The 21,147-nt window shown below is 42.0% G+C and overlaps 1 protein-coding gene across 2 annotated transcripts in view; it reads right to left on the bottom strand.

Annotated features, from left to right (window-relative positions):
- Positions 1 to 21,147, bottom strand: part of L3MBTL3 (L3MBTL histone methyl-lysine binding protein 3) — a 101,232-nt gene that overhangs the window by 54,653 nt on the left and 25,432 nt on the right. For both annotated transcript variants that reach the window (XM_083379938.1, XM_083379939.1), the window contains 5 exons: positions 20,498 to 20,609; positions 14,907 to 15,066; positions 10,496 to 10,625; positions 9,560 to 9,644; positions 1,776 to 1,867 (listed from right to left, as the gene is read on the bottom strand). In XM_083379938.1, the coding sequence (XP_083236064.1) occupies positions 1,776 to 1,867; positions 9,560 to 9,644; positions 10,496 to 10,625; positions 14,907 to 15,066; positions 20,498 to 20,609 (579 nt within the window). The remainder of the gene's footprint in view (positions 1 to 1,775; positions 1,868 to 9,559; positions 9,645 to 10,495; positions 10,626 to 14,906; positions 15,067 to 20,497; positions 20,610 to 21,147) is intronic.

Raw genomic sequence — 21,147 nt, 5'->3', positions numbered from 1 at the left:
TGTGAAAAGTATCTGCTTCTTCCACAATGATTTTTCTAGTTATGCCATGAAGATATAACCATGCAAAAATCAATTATCTATACATTTACTTTAAAGAATAATTTTACGAGCAGGATTTTGCATTACTGCTTGTACTAAAACAAGTGTAAGAATGAAAGGATTTGCGAGTTTTCAACAGGCGTATTGTTTTACTCTTTGAAACTGCTTGACATACAGCAAAACAAGTCAATGCTCCAGGCAAAAGAAACCACAATTAAGAAGCAATGTGTGTCTATGAATGTCAGGGAGGGGAGGGGGCAGAGGAAGTACTGTTAAGATTATACACAACTTTTACGTTAATCCTTTCCTAGGAACCCAAGTCTCACCACTCCTTTTTGTCTACTTTAATGACTATTATTAACAACAATAACTGTGGTTAATTAGGATTACTCCAATAAAATTATTGATGTACAGTTACATCAACTGAAGCTTCTCACCAGAGGTTGCTAGTAATCAAGACTATAACCACTGATCCTGTCAAAGTACACAGGATCCATATGCATTCAACTTAAGTGGTATACAGTATTGTAGATTGTTGTGCAGTCCTTCTTGTAATTCTTATTAAATTTGCTCCATAATAACTTACTATTTTCACAGCATCCACACTGTAGGTATAACAGCACCTACTGTATATATACATTAGAAGAATACCAGGAATGGATACAGTGTGAAAAAAGAGGCAAAGAAATGTTCCATATAAAGAGCACTGTTTTTGTATGCCAGAATGACATCATCTAGAATGATTTAACTCCCTGTAAAATTATGAGATTTATGTTTGTTTCACTGACACAATCCTTAATTTTAGTCTATGCAAAAATATTTTACATAATGTCAATTTGAAAAGCCATTAACTATTATCTATTACAACTATTGAAAGGTTTCTTTTCTATTCAGGATTGTTCATATTATGTGCTCCAAGTTTTTGTATATATTTTAGATATATAAGTCCCTCCTCTAACTCATTACTGACTCTAAGCTGCATGCAATTTTTTTAAAAAAACCCCAATTGCTAAAATAAAGCAAAAAAGAATAAACAATGTGTGAACCAAAAAACCTATAACCAAAAGAGACAATTTATTCCAAATGGACATACCTAACCCTATCCCAGAATTTGGAGTGCGGAAAACATGTTAAAAACGTATCTTCACCAGTGTACAAACCGAAACCAAGCACAAATGCATACAGCTAGCGCTCACATTTCAGGCTGCCAGCAGTAATACCAACGAATTCTTATTGCAATGTTTTGGAATTATTGGGCACTTAGTAGCGTACAAAAATCATCTTAAAATATATCAATCAGTATAAAAAAATACAAGGAAATATGAAATAACAATTCAAACAATTCAGTTTTAAACTGAGGCAGAAGCATGCTTAGCTAAATTAACATCAACATTCCTGCTGGGACAAACAAGTTTTCCGCTGCTTTTTAAAAAAAATGTTTAGAAGGGTTAAAATATAATACAACTAGAACTCCAGAACTACATTGTCACTATGAAAACCTGCCCACTTATATGCAGGTATCTATAACAGAACAACATCTGGGGTGATATCTACATCAGTTATTATATATAAACATAGTAACATCTGTAAACTGCCTTTCAGAAGTAAGGGAACCAACATAAATAACCTTTATCAGCCATGTCAAAATTTTAAGTTCACATTTATTTAAAAGACGCTTAACTAGCTAAGTATATAGTCCTCAAACCAATCAGTTAGGAATTTACAGGGGAGCTTACCTCTTTAAAAATCTTAGGAGGTGCTGCTGTAGCCTTTTCTTCTTCCAAATATGAAGACCAACTCCACGCTTTCTTTCCCTTTGACATTAAAGCTGAAATTAGAAATCGAAGCAGTTAAAGAAATTAGAAAATAAAATCTAGTCACAGCTTGTGTAAGCTGTTATCTGCACTCAGGTAACTGTCCATTTTTTGGCTTTCAAACTACTGAAAAACATCTTATCAGCAAGTATAGGATGATTCTCTTCCCTGCCCCATTCATAGGTAATAAGTTTCTTGTATTACTACTGGGTAAATATGGTAATATCATCCCACACAGTTCAAATCTAGTAACAATGTTACTATACAGCTGTTGTGACTCAGGGCCAGCCTGTGGGTCCGACAGCCGTCTCCGATGTATCGGATGACTCAGATGAGGGGGAGGAGGGAAACGAACCGGCTGATGATGGTTTGGAGGCTTTGCAGAGCCCTCAGCCGGGGACCTCTTCTCAGCTGCGTGAGCCCAAGAGTGCGGAGGAAGATGACCCACAGCTGGCCCTGTTCAAGGACGCCCGACGCAGGAGGCAGTCGAGCAGGAACAAACAAAGGCTGTGGGACTCCTCGGGAGGAGGCACAGGGAGACCACGCCCTGAGCTCTCTATAAAAGGAGTGTTTGGGGAGGGGCTGGTTGCTGAAAGCAACTTTTCCGCTTGAGAAGACAAGCTCTAGTGTTTTTGTTAAACTGCGTAATAAATCTTGGCAGATGCCTTTTAGCCTTGGACGCTCTCCAGTCTCTTCTTTCTGAATAGGGGTTTGCCTTACTACAAGGCCAGAAGAGGGCTGGTTCAGAACAGTTTGCTTTCAGCCACCCACCCCTTATTACTACGATGGAGCAGCTTCTTGCCGAGAATGCCCAGCTCACCCAGCAACTCACTTTGCTGGCAGCTCAGGTGGCTCAACTGCAAGCTCAGGTACATGCTGCACCCCCACCCAGGAGGAAATGTCAGATAGCTATGCCGGATAAATTTGCTGGTAATCCAGAACTGTTTCCTGCCTTCCTGGGACAATGCCAGCTTTTTATCAGCGTGAGAGCAGCTGATTTCCCCACTGACCGAGATAAGGTGGGATTCGTGTTGAGCCTTCTGTCGGGAGATGCAGCTCGTTGGGGCACGCCTCTGTTGGCACAGCCTAGCCCTTTGTTGGATAACTTTGGGGGGTTTTGTGACCATATGCGCCTCATGTACGAGGACCCGATTAAGGCGCAGACTGCCACCCGACGCCTGAAAGCTTTGAGGCAGGGTCAGCGCCCTCTACAGGCCTATATCAGCGATTTCCGGCTGCTTAGCCAGGATTCCGCCTGGAATGAGGCTGCGCTCGTGGATGCCTTTCAGGATGGCTTGTCAGAGGAGATGTTGGATGAGCTGGCCCGCGTGGACATTCCCTCAGATCTGAATGGGCTGATCCATCTTTGTCTGCGGATCGATGCCCGGCTGCAGCAGCGAAAGAGTCGCCGTGCCACCCCACAGACCCCTGCCGCCCCTGTTGTGCGTGAGCCCCCAGTCCAGAGGGAGGAGCCAATGGAGCTGGGTGCCGCCAGGTCCCGTCTATCGGTGACGGAAATGGACAGACGATGATCGGAGGGGTTGTGTTTTTACTGTGGGGACCCTGGACATTTGGCTGCTTCTTGTCCAAAGAAGCGTCAGCGGGCATCAGTGACCAAGCCGGCCCTGAGAAAGTCCCCTGCTTTGCTGTCGGGAAACGGCCCGAGCCCGATCTAGTCGGTGTGATAGATCGGACGACCCACCACGACCACGCCGAGCGACGCCATTCCGATGGTGCCTGTGAACCTCCACGGCATTTGATTTTGGAGGCACGACTGATCCTTCCTGGCAAGCCAGAGGGGATTCCGGTCCATGCCTTAATTGACTCTTGGGCTACCACTAACTTTATGGACTCGGCCTTCGTGGCCAAATGGGCTGTTCCTCAGTGTCCGGTGGATCCGCCCATGCTAGTGGAGACTATTGATGGTCGAGTGCTCCTGTCCGGGCCTATTACGGCCGCCACGCAACCAGTGAGTATGGCTATCAGTTCCCATGTGGAGGCCATTCAGTTCTACATCACTTCGGATCTGCACTTCCCCGTGGTCCTGGGACTGGCGTGGCTCCGGGCGCATGATCCACAGATCTATTGGTCTCAGAACTTGGTCACCTTCCCAAGTTTGCAGTGCGTGGACCACACCCGCCATATCTGTGCCGGCCAGGTGGAGGGCTCCCCAGGAGTTTCTTTGCCTCCCGAACTGTCCGACTTTGCTGATGTGTTCAGCGAGTCAGAGGCGGACCAATTACCCCTGCCAGGCCCTATGACTGTTCCATTGATCTAGTTCCTGATGCGCCTCTCCCAGTGGGGCGTTTGTATTCCATGTCGGAGCCCGAGTTGGCTGCATTGCGGGACTTCTTGACAAAGAATTTGGCTCGTGGTTTCATCCGGCCCTCGTCCTCGCCAGTGTCTGCGCCCGTGCTCTTCGTCAAAAAGAAGTCGGGCGAGTTACGGCTCTGCTGTGACTACCGGAAACTCAACGCCATCACGGTGCGTAACCGCTACCCACTGCCCCTCATCCCCGAGCTCTTGGACCGACTCCGGGAGGCTAAGATCTTCACGAAACTGGACCTGCGTGGAGCTTACAACCTCGTCAGGGTTCGGCCGGGTGATGAGTGGAAGACGGCGTTTGGTACTCGCTATGGACATTTCGAGTACACGGTGATGCCATTTGGCCTGACCAACGCCCCCGCTGTGTTTCAGCATTTTATGAACGACATCTTTCGAGATCTGTTGGACCAGTTTGTCGTGATTTACCTGGACGACATCCTGATTTACTCCCCGTCGCGTGAAGCGCATCATCAGCATCTCCGTCAGGTCCTGCAGCGCCTCCGGAAACATCGGCTGTTTGCCAAGTTGGAGAAGTGCCAGTTTTACCAGGTGACCATCGATTTCTTGGGTCACCGCATTTCTCCTGAGGGCATTGCCATGGAACCGAGTAAAGTTGAGTCGTTGCAGAGTTGGCAACCCCCACGTCGCGTGAAGGATGTTCAGCGACTTCTTGGATTTGCCAACTACTATCGAACATTCATTCCTGGCTTTGCTGCCTTGACAGCCCCCCTTACCCGGCTCCTGCAGAAGAAGACTCGGTTCCAGTGGAACGCCCCCGAACAACAGGCGTTCCAAGCTTTGAAGGACGCCTTCATGAAGGAGCCCATCTTGAAGCATCCTGACCCGCAACGGCCGTTTGTCGTGGAGGCGGACGCCTCCGACATTGCCATTGGGGCCGTGTTACTCCAGGCAGCGACGCCCAACGGTACCCTTTTCCCTTGCGCGTATCACTCTCGGAAATTGAACCCCTCGGAGCGCAACTATACCATCTGGGAGAAGGAGCTGCTGGCCATCAAGGCGGCGTTCGAGGCTTGGAGGCATCATCTGGAGGGGGCGCGGCATCAAATCGAGGTCTGGACAGACCACAAGAATCTGGAAAGCCTGCAGACCGCTCAGAATTTGAACCAACGCCAGATCCGGTGGTCCCTCTTCTTTGCGAGGTTTGACTTCCGGGTGCGGTACATACCAAGCGGGCACAACCAGAGAGCGGATGCTCTGTCCAGGAAGCCCGAGTACACCCGAGTGGAAGACAAGCTTCCGCCCAGGACAGTGATCCCCGTCGAGTCTTTTGCTGCGGTGCGGGAGCCGGTGGATATACGGGCTCGGATTCGGGAGGCGCAGCAGCAGGAGGCGTGGGTGGCTCAGCGGAAGGAAGAGGTGGGGCCAGATTCGCCTTGGTCGGTCACGGATGGACTCCTGTATTATCGTGACCGGCTCTATGTTCCAGGAGGGCCACTCAGGGGACTCGTCCTCAGCCAATGTCATGATAACCCGGCTGCGGGGCATTTTGGCCTGTTCAAGACTCTGAACCTGGTCTCCCGTACCTTCTGGTGGCCCCGAGTCCGACACGATGTCCAGTCTTATGTCACCTCCTGCGTCCCATGCAGGCAGGCCAAGTCAGCGACAGGGGCCCCGCCTGGTTTACTGCAGCCTTTGCCAACGCCCAAGAGACCCTGGGGGGCTGTGTCCATGGACTTTCTGACGGATCTACCCCCATCCTCCGGCTTCACGACAGTGTTTGTGGTGGTGGACATGTTGACCAAGATGGCGCACTTCATCCCCTGTCGCGGCTTACCGTCAGCTCGCACCACTAGTCGCATGTTCATCCAACAGGTGTTCCGGCTGCACGGCCTTCCCGATAGGGTCGTCTCCGATAGGGGGGCCCAGTTTACAGCCCGCTTCTGGCAGGAGTTGATGCGGGCATTGGACATTAAGGTTTGCCTCTCGTCCGCGCATCATCCTCAGACCGACGGGGGTACCGAGAAGGTCATCGGCATCTTAGAGCAGTATCTGCGCTACTATGTTAACCTGCAGCAGGACAATTGGGTGGACTATTTGGCCATAGCCGAATTTGCCTTTAACAACTCGCAGCACACCTCCACGCAGATGACACCGTTCTTGGCCAACGTGGGTTATCACCCCAGGTTTTTCCCCCTTTCTCCCGTGGACTCACCGGAGCCGGCAGCGAACGAATTCATGGCGGAACTACAGGCGATCCATCGGTTGGTGCGACGGCAGCTGGAGAAGGCCAAGGCCGACTACAAGAGGTTCGCCGATCGGTCGAGATGGGATACGCCTCCATTATCGGTGGGGGATCGGGTCTGGCTGTCCACCAGGAACCTACCATCCACTCGGCCGGCGAGGAAGCTGGACCACCGTTACCTTGGACCGTTCCCAGTCGAGGCCGTCATCAACCCGGTCGCCTATCGTTTAACTCTGCCACGTTCCCTGCGCGTGCACCCCGTCTTCCATCGGTCCTTGTTGGTCCCCGAACAACCGGCTTGTCCACTTCGCCAAGCGGAACCTCCCCCATCAGGACCTCGTGATGGCGACAGCACCCCCGAGTACGAGGTCGCCAGCATCAGGGATTCCCGCTGGCTGAAAGGTCGCTTCCAGTACCTGATCGAGTGGAAAGGGTACGGGCCGGAGGACTTCACATGGGAAGACGCGACCGCCGTTCATGCCCCTGCGTTGGTGACTGCTTTTCACGAACAGTTCCCATCCCGACCGCATCCGGATCGGCAGACCCGGGGGAAGGGCCCTGCGGTGCGGGATAGTGTTGTGACTCAGGGCCAGCCTGTGGGTCCGACAGCCGGCTCCGATGTATCGGATGACTCAGATGAGGGGGAGGAGGGAAACGAACCGGCTGATGATGGTTTGGAGGCTTTGCAGAGCCCTCAGCCGGGGACCTCTTCTCAGCTGCGTGAGCCCAAGTGTGCGGAGGAAGATGACCCACAGCTGGCCCTGTTCAAGGACGCCCGACGCAGGAGGCAGTCGAGCAGGAACAAACAAAGAAAGGCTGTGGGACTCCTCGGGAGGAGGCACAGGGAGACCACGCCCTGAGCTCTCTATAAAAGGAGTGTTTGGGGAGGGGCTGGTTGCTGAAAGCAACTTTTCCGCTTGAGAAGACAAGCTCTAGTGTTTTTGTTAAACTGCGTAATAAATCTTGGCAGATGCCTTTTAGCCTTGGACGCTCTCCAGTCTCTTCTTTCTGAATAGGGGTTTGCCTTACTACAAGGCCAGAAGAGGGCTGGTTCAGAACAACAGCAGACATGTCAAACACAAGGCCCGGGGGCCAGATCCGGCCCACGAAGTGGTTTCATGCGGCCCGTGAAGCCATCCTGGAAACAGGGAGGGAACGGCCCCCACTGCCTTGGCCCTGGCCCAGAGACCCTCCTCCTGCCAGAGACCCTCAGATCTGTCCCACTCCTGCCCAGGCCCCCATAGGCACCCTTGATGTGAACGATGTAGAGCTGGCCACGCCCACCCAGTAGGCCACACCCACCCAGTAGGCCACACCCACCCAGCCCCGAGGGCAACCGCAATGCTGATGCGGCCCTCAATGAAATTGAGTTTGACACCCCTGCTATACAGGTAGTCCACGACTTACAGCAGTTCATTTAGTGACTGTTCAAAGTTACAACACCACTGACAAATGTGACTTATGATTGTTTTTCACATGACCGCTGCAGCATCCCCATGGTCTTGTGATCAAAATTCAGATGCCTGGCAACTGACTCACACTTATGACCAAAGCCAGATTTACTTATCAACCGTGTTACTAACTTATCAACCGTGATGATTCACTTAACAACTGTGGCAAAAGAAGTTGTAAAATGGAACAAAATATACTTAATAAATGTCTCAACAACAGAAATTTTGGGTTCAATTGTGGTTGTAAATTGAGGACTACCTCTATTTGTGTGAACAGCATGGCAACAGCTTGCTGTTAATTAAGACAGCAGAGATAGTAGATGGTTACCATCAAAGTGAAAATTAGAGATTAGCTTACAGGTAACTAATACTGCCTAATCTTATTATTTTCCTTAAAGAAGCATATTCACTCTTTTAGGAAACTAGCTCCACAGTGATATGGTAGCATTTTACTACTTGGTTAACACTCTGGATTTGTCACTTTTTAAAATATGCAATACTTAATTTTCTACATGTTCCCAAAAATTAGTTGAACAATTTCATCTATGCGGAACAAAAAACCCCATCAGTGTTCAGGGAAGAGTACTGTCTTAATTTTGTTTATACATCTACTTTAAACTCTCCTATGGAATGGGGAACATTAAAGACAGAATATTTGAAGCTTTTAATAAAACAATAAAATGTAAGCACTCGAAGGATGATGCTCTTCCATTTTTTCTTTTACAAAATACTGAATGTTTTGCCATGTACAGCATAGCTATTATAATAAGGTGATATTAACTTAATATAAAATAATAGTACATTCATTTAATTACTTATTTAATTTAGTATTTGCATAACTGTCCATTCCAGTGGTGGAATTTAGCCAGTTTGTACCACTTCGGCAGAACTGTTAGCTAATTTTTTGTTGCCCAGGCCCAGAATGGACTTCCAGAAGCGGCATCCACACAGAGAACCGGTTGTTCACATATTTGAATCCCACCACTGGTCCAACCCATTTAGTGACGCTGAGCAGCATACGTAATAATCACAAATGTATAAAAACTGATTGAAAACAATCAATTTAAATTAAAATAAAAACAAGATAAATTAAATTTTAAAAAGCAATGGCATAAAACCAGAGTGCATCCATTAATTGTCATATAGCTATACAACAGGTTCCCCTCTATCATAGTATCACTAAACTAGTTGTTAAAGCTATGTCTGAAGGCAGGGGTGGGCAAATAAGGCAACTTTCTACAAATTGTGGACTTCAATTCCCAGAATTCCTATGCCAGCAAGGGAGTTGAAGTTCACAGGTCATAAAGTTGTCACAGTTGCCGTCCCCTATTTTAAGGGCTTTCTGGAAAACAGAGTTGGGACCAACCTCACCTCAGGATGGGGAGGGAATGATGTTCCAGAGGATGGGGGCTATATCAATTTTATTGACCAAACATACAATGGAAATATTCACATGTGGCATTATGAAAAATCAATGACCAGAAGATATTTGCAAACTGTATAAATTATATACTGTATAAAATTCACACATTCATATAATATGGTTGTTCACTTCTGATTGTACATTTAATCAATCCATTTACCTCAAGACAAATTTTAAGTTTTTTGAGGAACTGAAGGAAAACTTTATTCTGCTACGGAGATGAGCACCGGCCCCTAGAGTCGGAAACGACTAGCACGCATGTGCGGGGGAACCTTTACCTTTACCTTTTTATATATCAACTTACTTTGTTTTAAAATTGCTACCTCTCGTTTCCTTTTCCTTGTGGCTCTTTGAGATACTCTCAGTATTCTTCCTTCAGAGTTCTCTTCCTAAATTGCAAAATTAAATATTGTGGCAGACATAATTATCATTTATAATGATCAAACACAGAAGTTTCTGTTCTGATTCTATTTTGAATACTTAAATATGAATTCAGTTCATGTAAAAATCAATGGAGAATGAAGTTCCAGCTTGCAGAGTGGTGTTAAACTAGGAAGATGGTATGATGAACAATTTAAGTACACCGGAAACTAAATGTATGAATAAACTTCAATTTTGATTTGCAATATTAACAGTGAACTACAATACGAGACTTTCCTAATTATTCTCTCAGTACAAGAGAGAATATTAATATACTCTCTATAAGACTCTGTAAGAAAATGACTACACTGTAAAACAGATATACAGTGTACTATTCTTTCATTCTGTCTACATGAAAATAAATGCAATAGTCAGAAGAGTATATATATATTTAACACCAGCCCAGCTCCAACATCCAATTCAGCAAGAATTCACAATATTTGTCAATGGCAAAATTAAATGAATGTTGCTCTATCAATCAAATGATTGGAATGCCATGATATTGTTGAAATTTACAAGATTTCAATATACTTACATCTTATACGATTTCAAATAAAAAACAAGTTCATAAAATTGGGAGAAGAATGATTTGAGACTGCTGAAATATCACGTATTCTGGAAATCTCATGAGACAAGGCAAATCATTTAAATTTAGATTAAAACATAGTATTCCATTTATGATTTGTTCAATCTACCTCTGAACAAATTATGATTGGCAACAGGCTTAAAGTACACAGGTTTTACAAGCAAGGATTACTGAACAGTTATTAAAACTACAAGAAATTGTCTAATCTAGAACTATTAACTGAAAAATACTAACTGTTTCCTTGTCTTTATCCTTTTCTTCAATAACCTCTCCTTTGGATGGCAATTTGCTTTTTCTCTTTTGAATGCCCTTAGAATAGTCTTCATCACTGCATTCGGACACATCTTTTTCCTCCTTTGATTCCCTAGAATGAGAATTAAATTGCATTAATTACTACAAGGAAAAAGTTATGATTCACAAAACAGACCACAAAACAGACCACATCTTTCAAACGTTTCCTTTCCTATTTCTCCTCAAAGCACATACTTTAAAAGGGCATTTTAAAAGAAAGAAGTAGCAAATTTGAATGCTGTCAAGTGGAATAATAGAAAGACTGCAATCAAATCTCATTAGACTTATGAAAAAAAAACTTCCTCTGCACCCTGTTGGAAAATCTAGCCCAGGGGGTAGGCAACCTTGGCTCTTTTATGACTCGTGGACTTCAACTCCCAGACTTCAACTCCTGAGCCAAAAAATGGAAATACTAATACAAGAAAATGAAAAATTAGAACAAGCAAATCAAAATCTAGAAGGAGTGGTGGAAATATGGAAATAACAGATGCCATAAGAAGAGAAAAACACAAGAAAATGACGGGGCCAGATGGACTACCAGCAGAGCTATATAAATCTTTACAAGATATATTAAGTGAACCGTTGAAACATGCTTGTAATGAATTTTGTTGGAGGCTAAGCTCCCAAATACATGGATAGAAGCAAATATTACCTAAATATCAAAAGAAGGTTCAGACTTGACACAGATAAAAAATTGCAGACCTATATAGTTATTAAATGTGGATTATAAAATTTTTACTTCAATAATGGCAGAGACTGAAAAGATTCTTAACTGAATTTATACATTCAGATCAAAATGGTGTTGTTTTTTTTACCAAAGAGACAAATTAAAAATAATTTAAGAATAACAATGGATGTATTGGAATATTATGAATAACATTCAGGGAAACGATTGGCACTAATATTTTAGATGCCCAAAAGGCATTTGATAAGGTTTCGTGGCAATTTATGATTCAGGAACTAAAATTAATGGACTTTGCACAAAACTTTATAAATATGATTAAAACAATATACAATAAACAAACAGCGAAAGTGATTGTGAATGGAGATTATACAGAGAATTTTGAGATAAGAAAAGGTACAAGGCAAGGATGTCCATTATCTCCACTGTTATTTATTCTGACCTTGGAAGTTTTAAATAGAAATATTAGACAAGATACAGAAATTAAAGGACTAGAAATAAAAGGTGAACTATACAAGTTACAAGCATTTGCTGATGATTTGATATTTATTTTAGAAGAACCTCTGGAGATGATTCTTAAACTACTGGGAAAGATAGAACAGTATGGAGAAATAGCAGGACTGAAAATAAACAGAAAAAACTAAAGTAATAGTCAAAAATCTTTCAGATAAACAAAAAAAATGTCAGAAAAAATAGAATTACAAATAGTTTAAAAGGTCAAATATCTGTGAATATACTTAACAGCAAGATGTTCAACAATGAATGAATGAACCTTTATTGTGCCCCCACCCCAACTTACAGTGACACAAACCCTCCATCTTATTACACCATGTGAGCTAATTGCACAATGCACCGGCCTTGCAAGTCAATTATGCATAAAGTTTATAAAATTATTTCCCATTCAAAAGCCTAATAGCCCATGGAGAAAAGCTGTTCTTCAACCTGTTGGTACGGCCGGCTATACTCCTATATCTCCTACCCGATGGTAGGAGAGTAAAGAGATACTGTCCAGGGTGTGATAACTATGCAAAGCTATTGAATCAAATAAGAGTGGAATTGGAAAAATGGAAAAACTTGCAATTGTTATTATTAGGAAGAATTGCTACAGTGAAAATGAATATATTACTGAAAATCTTATTTTTATTCAAACAATGCATATAAAACTTGAGAAAAAATTCTTTGAAGATTTAAATTCATTAATTTTGAAATTTGGCAAGGAAAGAAAGCTAGAACTAAGATGAAAATGTTACAAGATGCCAAGGAAAATGGAGGTTTGGGTTTACCAGAGTGCGTTTCATATTACCAAGCATCTGTTTTAACATGGGTAAAAGAATGGATAATTCTTAGAAACAAAAGGTTGTTATATCTGGAGGGGCATGATTTACAATTCACAATTCTTATGGTACGGGGAAAATAAAATTCATAAATACTTCCAAAATTACTATATAAGAAATGCATTATTAACAACATGGGGAAAAATTAAATGTAAAATATATCTGAAAATTCCAGGGTGGGTGTCAACAATGGAAGCATTTGTACACCCAAATTTAGTTGACTTTGAAAAAATCTGGACATACAGAGATATTCTAAATTCTGAAGGGAATTTAAAATCTAAACAAGAAATAGAAAATCAGGGAATCAATTTATCATGATGGGCACATTTACAAATGCAAACTAGATATGATAAAGATGTTAAATTGTATAATTTCTTAAGGAGCAAACTTTGTTTGATAAGATATTGTTAACTTCTGATGAGAAACTACCGTAATTAAGAAATTTTTTAATTTTTTATTAACTTTGAAAATGGAAAGCGAACAAGTTAAAGAAACAATTATAAGATGGGCAAAAAAATTGGATATAGAATTTGAAAAATGGCAAAATTTATGGGAAAGAAATTATAAACTGACAGTGTCAACTTCCTACAAAGAAAATTTATATAAAACGTTTTATAGATGGCATTTGCCACCAGCAAGACTAGCAAAAATGTTTAAAAATATGTGAGACAGATGTTGGAAATGCAAACAGAAGTCAGGCACTTATTACCATGTTTGGTGGACATGTGCCAAAGCAAAGAGTTATTGGAAAAAGATACATGCCTTGCTAGAAAAGATGTTGGGAGAACACGTAGATTTTAAACCTGAACTTTTTTTAATTAGGTATAATGCCAGAAAAGACTGGTAAACAAAGCATATATTTGACTTTGCATAATACAACAGCGGCAAGAATTATATTTGCGCAATATTGGAAAAATGAAGGAATACCATCAGATGAAGAAATAATTTTAAAATATCAGAATGCGCGGAGATGGATAGATACTCTGAGACTGGAAAAAAAAAAGAAGAAACGGAATATTATCAAACTTGGGACTTAGTTTATCGATGGCTAGAGGAAAAAATAAAGGGTTAGGAACTAAATATGTATTGGCAAATGTAAACTCAGACAGCACATTTGTTGAATAAATACTACTGAATGTATGGAAAAATAATAAAAAAAACCTTTTTTAAAAAAGAAGAAAGACTGGAGATTATTATGTAAGAATGAGTCCAATCCCAGCAAAACAAATTTCTCAAATGAACAAACACAGTAAAAGCAACTATGCAATAACTATTTGCATTAGGAATAAACTGAACTATACTATTATTGACAGAGAGTGAAACAGTTAATGCATGGTCCTGAATAAAAACACATGACTTTGCTTCTGTAAATTCCAATATATTTGATTGCATTTAAATAGAACCTTTATAAAATCAAAGTGAATAATGCAAACTTTTTTTATCACAAGCTGATATAATAAGCAAAATTCTATAAATATATACTGATGTTGCAATCTTTAACTAGAAGTCAAACCTACTGGGATTTATTTCTTAATAGATATGTATCAGAACTGTTCCAATTCTTGCAGCATGCAGGAATGTGAATGAAGCACCTATCTTTGACAGCCATGTGTTTTTTGCAGGTTTATTTCTTTTAAGACTGCTTCTGAATATCTTATGCTCCTGTTCTCTTTCAAAGAATATGGCTGTCCTAATGTGCACAAGACTCCACCCAAGGCTGCTTCCTACTGACACTTAGCTATGAATTATACTGAACGGTAATCAAATATATGACTATTTTGGCAGATTTATATTATGCTCACAAACAAACAGTGGTAATTACTGAGAAAATATGGCTTCCCCGAGATGTGTAAGGTCAATTCTGTTTCAAGCTCTTGGGAATTCTTTTATTTATAAACTTACTTAAACAACTGTAGAAAATATCTGCCTTCTTTTATCTAACTGAACAGGGGTCAATAATGCAGCATTAAAAGCACTACACTATCTACAGTATCCCCAAACTCACATAGAAGCATTCTTAACAAATAAATGTTTGAATTTTTGTAAGGTCGTTTGTGTTCTAGTCCTGGAATTTCTTAAGGGTGGATGAATTGCACCTGCAACCGGTATAAGGCTTGCATAATAGCACCTAGTGCTTCTAATATCCCTGTACTTTTTCTCCTTTGCTTCAGAAAAAAACCCCAGCAGTAATTAGCACAGTAATACAACACAGATTTCATTTTTTAAAAATCAACTGACAGCTCAGCAAGTATTTTTAATCAGTTTTCTCTTAGGTGACAGCAGAATTTGCAATGTACTTGCAACGATATTGTGTTGTATGTATTACATTAACTCTTACTTGTTTTTAAACAGATGGGCACATTTTTGGCTGCACATTCTTTCTCCAGCTACAAACTCCACTGATGTTCCAGACTGAAAACAATTTTCACAAAAATGAAGCCCATCTGCCTTGGCAGTTTCCTTCAATTTTGGTGGTACGTCTGTTTTTTCAGAGAATGCTACACCGAAGAAAGAAAGCAGTGTATACTCAATATGACATATACAGGTGAGAAAAAAAAGATATCAATAAATCATGTCAAACAAAATGACCAAGACTTTCAGCTGGGAAACACACCTAGAACATGTCTACCATTCCTTAAAGTAGCTGTATCTTTACCCAGGATTTTGTGGCTGCTTTTGCAGCTGTAGAACAATCTATACTACAACATGCATGCTACAAAGCATCTTTTTGCTTTTGAGTTCAACCTCCTGCACCTCTTTAATTACCAATACACATTTTGGAAAGGGATTTCAGGCTTCCCACAAGCTATCAGTGCTGACACTTTAGAAAAATCTTATTGGCTTCATCTATACCAGGGGTAGGCAACCTTGGCTCTTTTATGACTTGTGGACTTCAACTCCCAGAATTCCTGAGCCAGGCATGCTGAGGGGAAAGGGAGAGTTTCCAAGCTGAGCCATGCTGGCTCAGGAATTCTGGGAGTTGAAGTCCACGAGTCATAAAAGAGCCAAGGTTGCCTACCCCTGATCTGAACTATTTACTCAACAACAACCTTATTTTTCAGAGCGATGGTGAGCAATTCGATGAAGATATCAGTACAGCATCCATCTGCTGTAAAAGTCAACAGCGTGTCAAGGATAATAAGAAATTCGTACTGAAAATAGAGAAGCCAATATCATAAAACCATGGTTTTGTTTTTTTGTGTAGTTTTAAATTTTTAAATATGTCTTGTTTTAATAGTTTAATCATTTTAATTATTTTTCTATTTGTTTTATAATCTGTAAACTACCTAGAGTCGCCTTGTAGTGGAGATGGGAGGAATAAAATTTTAACAAACAAACAAACAATTAAATAAATAATAACTGTATATAAATCAATGTTGCAGCCACATCTAGAATATAGTGGGTAGTTTTGGTTACCACATCTTCAAGAGGGTATAGTGGAACTAGAGAAAGTCCAGAGGAAAGAAAGTAAGATGATAAAAGGACTGCATCTTGCAAAGAAATGTTGCAACTTTGGGGGCATTTATTTTAGAAAGGAACAAGAGAGAACATGACTAAGGTGTATAAAACTATAGGAAGTAACAAAAGGAAGTATTTTTACACCATAAATAATTAAACTCTGATATTTGGAGCCATGAGATATAATACTGGCTACCAACTTAGCTGGGTTCAAAAAAAAGGGTTGGCCAAATTCATGGAAGAATTCTTGCTTGTATAACTGGTTGGCCACTGTGAGATCAGATGGATTAGATTGACCAACAGTTGAATCCAGCAAGACACTTCTTAAGTCCTTACTAATCAACATTTAAATTACTATTTATATCAGGTGGTCTGCAAGCTTAAGAACTTTGGAAAAATATTCCATCAAACAGATTTCAATATATAAAAGCTATTGGACTGGATCCCAGATGAGCAAACTTCTGCTCACTGGAACTCACAAGAGAAATAAGGACAAGTGATTTTTGATGAATTTGCCATCTTCCTGCAGGGATGTTCCAGAGGACTGCAGATCAGCATGTTAGCTGCAAGGCAATGAAAGAATTCACAAATGAAATCTCCTTTACTCTCCCTATTGCTAAGTTTGTTGAACCTGGTCTCTTTCATAAATGAAAGATAAGCTCCTTTTCCTGGAAGCACAAGTCTGTATATCTCCAGCCTCTAGAGCAGGAATGGGCAATCTTCTAGTTATTGGGGAATCAAATATAAAATCTGGGGGAGGGTGAAACCATAGTGAGCAGGGAAATGAGTGGGCAGAGCTTAAGCAGATGAAGTAATTTGTCTTTTTTTCCTAAACTGGGTTATGGCCACTTTGGGGCTTACAAAACAATTTCCAGGTCTTCCCACACAGCCTTATACATCCCTGAGGCCAGAAACTGCCTACTTCAGCCCAGAACACAATTTAATTCAGTAGCTCTTTTCTGAAATATTCAGAATACTATCACCTAGTTCTTAATTGCTTATTATTAGTTTTCCATGGGCACAAGAAGATTGTGTTTTAGTTTTACCACAGACAAATATATAGGAACCACAAAAACCTTAAACAATCTACGGAACTGCCTTCTCTGATCCTTTTATCTGATGCTGCTTTTGTTTTATTTTTGTTCCGTCTTCGAATCATGGCTTAATTACCGTATTTTCCGGCATATAAGACGACTTTTTAACCCCTGAAAATCACCTCAAAAGTTGGGGGGTCGTCTTATACAGGGAGTGCAGAATTATTAGGCAAGTTGTATTTCTGAGGATTAATTTTATTATTGAACAACAACCATGTTCTCAATGAACCCAAAAAACTCATTAATATCAAAGCTGAATATTTTTGGAAGTAGTTTTTAGTTTGTTTTTAGTTATAGCTATTTTAGGGGGATATCTGTGTGTGCAGGTGACTATTACTGTGCATAATTATTAGGCAACTTAACAAAAAACAAATATATACCCATTTCAATTATTTATTTTTACCAGTGAAACCAATATAACATCTCAACATTCACAAATATACATTTCTGACATTCAAAAACATAACAAAAACAAATCAGTGACCAATATAGCCACCTTTCTTTGCAAGGACACTCAAAAGCCTGCCATCCATGGATTCTGTCAGTGTTTTGATCTGTTCACCATCAACATTGCGTGCAGCAGCAACCACAGCCTCCCAGACACTGTTCAGAGAGGTGTACTGTTTTCCCTCCTTGTAAATCTTACATTTGATGATGGACCACAGGTTCTCAATGGGGTTCAGATCAGGTGAACAAGGAGGCCATGTCATTAGATTTCCTTCTTTTATACCCTTTCTTGCCAGCCACGCTGTGGAGTACTTGGACGCGTGTGATGGAACATTGTCCTGCATGAAAATCATGTTTTTCTTGAAGGATGCAGACTTCTTCCTGTACCACTGCTTGAAGAAGGTGTCTTCCAGAAACTGGCAGTAGGACTGGGAGTTGAGCTTGACTCCATCCTCAACCCGAAAAGGCCCCACAAGCTCATCTTTGATGATACCAGCCCAAACCAGTACTCCACCTCCACCTTGCTGGCGTCTGAGTCGGACTGGAGCTCTCTGCCCTTTACCAATCCAGCCACGGGCCCATCCATCTGGCCCATCAAGACTCACTCTCATTTCATCAGTCCATAAAACCTTAGAAAAATCAGTCTTGAGATATTTCTTGGCCCAGTCTTGACGTTTCAGCTTGTGAGTCTTGTTCAGTGGTGGTCGTCTTTCAGCCTTTCTTACCTTGGCCATGTCTCTGAGTATTGCACACCTTGTGCTTTTGGGCACTCCAGTGATGTTGCAGCTCTGAAATATGGCCAAACTGGTGGCAAGTGGCATCTTGGCAGCTGCACGCTTGACTTTTCTCAGTTCATGGGCAGTTATTTTGCGCCTTGGTTTCTCCACACGCTTCTTGCGACCCTGTTGACTATTTTGAATGAAACGCGTCTCGGGCGAGGCGGTAAGAGATTGTTTTAATTTCATTTGGGGAGGGTGAAGCAGGGCAAGAAGCAGTTGCGAGGAGCGCTTGCGTGGATTCGGACGATTTCCATCCCCTTGGTCAGTGGTTGCCTCGCCTTTCCTGCTCTAACTCTTGGGGAACTTTTCCCGTCTTCTCCGTTCTGCATTAACCGGCAATTTAGCTCGATCCTGGGGCGCCTTGCACTGAACTCCCCTTTCTTGGTTCAGAAACTGGCTTCGGCCTCAAATTGGAAAAAGAAGGGCGGCGGGACGGGGATCAATCCGGAGCGGGAGGAAGGATGAGACGCCCCCGCTGTTCCCACATCTGCTGCGCAGAAGTTTTGCTAAGGTCATTTGCAAAGATCAAAACTTTTTAAACAGGAGGGGCACGGGGTTTTCGGCTCTGCTTAATGGTATGTGAAACGGGGGAAGGGAAGAGGAGAGAGCCATTATATTTTTATTTGACGGGTAGAAAATGTTTTTTTCCTCCTGGGATTTTTTTTTTGGGGGGGGAGAGCAGACTTCTGAACTCGAGGGGCCTTAGTTTTTTGTAAAGACTATCGATAACTCTTGGGATACGTTTTTTATTTAAACAAAAAGCTGTCCGAAAATTGCAGATGGAAAGAGATGGGATAAGAACATCGAAAGACAGGACCATGAAAACAATCCTTTGAAAGGGGGGGCGCGTGAGTGTTAGAGTGGTGATTTAACACTCCAGTTAAAACTGTCTAGCATATTTTTCATTCAAACCTCTCCTTAATTACTTCAGTCTGTTGAATTCAATGGAGGACTCTAGGAGAACATGATACCATGGTGATTCTGAATGTGACAGTTTTGGATCTGTTTGCAAATCCAGTCTGGCATCACTGAGTTGTGTTTGATTGATCCAAACGGAATTTTGGATTATGACGGACAGGGAGGGCAGGGCATGTAAGTATTTTCCGGCGTATAAGACAAAAAACCTTGAAAAACTTCTTAAAAGTAGGGGGTCGTCTTATACGCCGGGTCGTCTTATACGCCGGAAAATACGGTATTTGAAAAGACAAAATGTGATTCTGTGAGCTGAGAGATAGTGTTGTATATTACAAGAAAGCAGAAGCTGCAACTTTCTTCTAAGCAAAATTCATTAACAGTAACTTTTTTTACTTTTAACATAAATCCTGCTGATTTGGAGCCAAGATTTATGTGAATGTTTTAACTGCATTTAACATGACTATTGTTTCCAGGCCGAGAGAGCAAGCACTTGATTGGGGCCCCATCCAGCAGACAAACAGGTCTAATCCTTTCTTTCCCTTATGGCAGTAGCAGGGAAGGTAGAACAGCAAGGTTTTTTTAGGTGGAATGCTTAGATCAGACATGTCAAACACAAGGCCCGGGGGCCAGATCCGGCCTACGAAGTGGTTTCATGCGGCCCGCGAAGCCATCCTGGAAACAGTGAGGGAACAGCCCCCACTGCCTTGGCCCTGGCCCAGAGACCCTCCTTCTGTCAGAGACCCTCAGATCTGTCCCACTCCTGCCCAGGCCCCCATATGCACCCTTGATGCGAATGATGTAGAGCTGGCCATGCCCACCCAGTAGGCCATACACACTCTAGCCACGCCCACCCAGTAGGCCACACCCACCCAGGCCACACCCACCTGGCCCCCTGAGGGCAACCGCAATGCTGATGCGGCCCTCAATGAAATTGAGTTTGACACCCCTGGCTTAGATTATGCCAAATGCCTATTTCTAATGTCAGTCTTCACTTTCTCCCTCCTCCTCCCCCCGCTCCATTACTTGCTGCCCCAAACTGTTTAAAAATGGGAATTTACGATAGCACAAATTGAAACAAATTTTAGCGTATTCGAAGAACAATTCTGCTTAGATTCCATCTCTTCATATTTAAATATATGCACATCAGAAATTATAACCTTGCCTAGGAAGCTAGACACACTGATATCCATGTGAATTGGGATGCCAAGAAACACAATTAAAATCAATACACTGACCTTCTTGGACTGTTGGTACCATCCAGGTTGTGGTAGCTGTAGCCTTCTTAACACTTTCCATCTCTGTTACATCGGTGATCACTTCTAGAGCACCAAATTCATTCACACAAAACTGATTTTAAAATGTAAAAAAACAATATGAACAGGTTACGTTTTAGTATCAACTGTAGTTTGTATATTACATATACACACACACATACATACACACACACGTACATGGTGATATTTATTATTCTTCACCATACTGGCTCCTTAATTAACTCATTACTTATTTAAAATACCAATGGACTTGGTTTTAGCCAGTAAAATCAAAAGTAGCTTTTATATTGCTATATGTACAGCCAGCCTTTGACTTATAACCCTTGTTTACGGACAAGTTGCAATGGCACTGAAAAAAGTGACTTACAACAATTCCTCCCCAACATCTACTGCAGCATCCTCATGGTCACATGTTCAAAATTCAGACACTTGGCAATTAGTACATTATTTATACCATGGTTGCAGCATCCTAGTGTCACATGATTGCCATCTGCAACCTTCCCAGCCATTTTCCAGCAAGCAAAGTCAATGGGGGAAGCGACTGATTCAGTTATGGTGCTATATCCCACTCAGTATCTAATTTATATATTATCTTCTGATTTTTTTTTTAA

Source organism: Vipera ursinii (genome assembly GCF_947247035.1).
Source record: "Vipera ursinii genome assembly, chromosome: 1".
Classification (NCBI taxonomy): domain Eukaryota; kingdom Metazoa; phylum Chordata; class Lepidosauria; order Squamata; family Viperidae; genus Vipera; species Vipera ursinii.
This window is presented reverse-complemented; position numbering and strand designations above follow the sequence as displayed.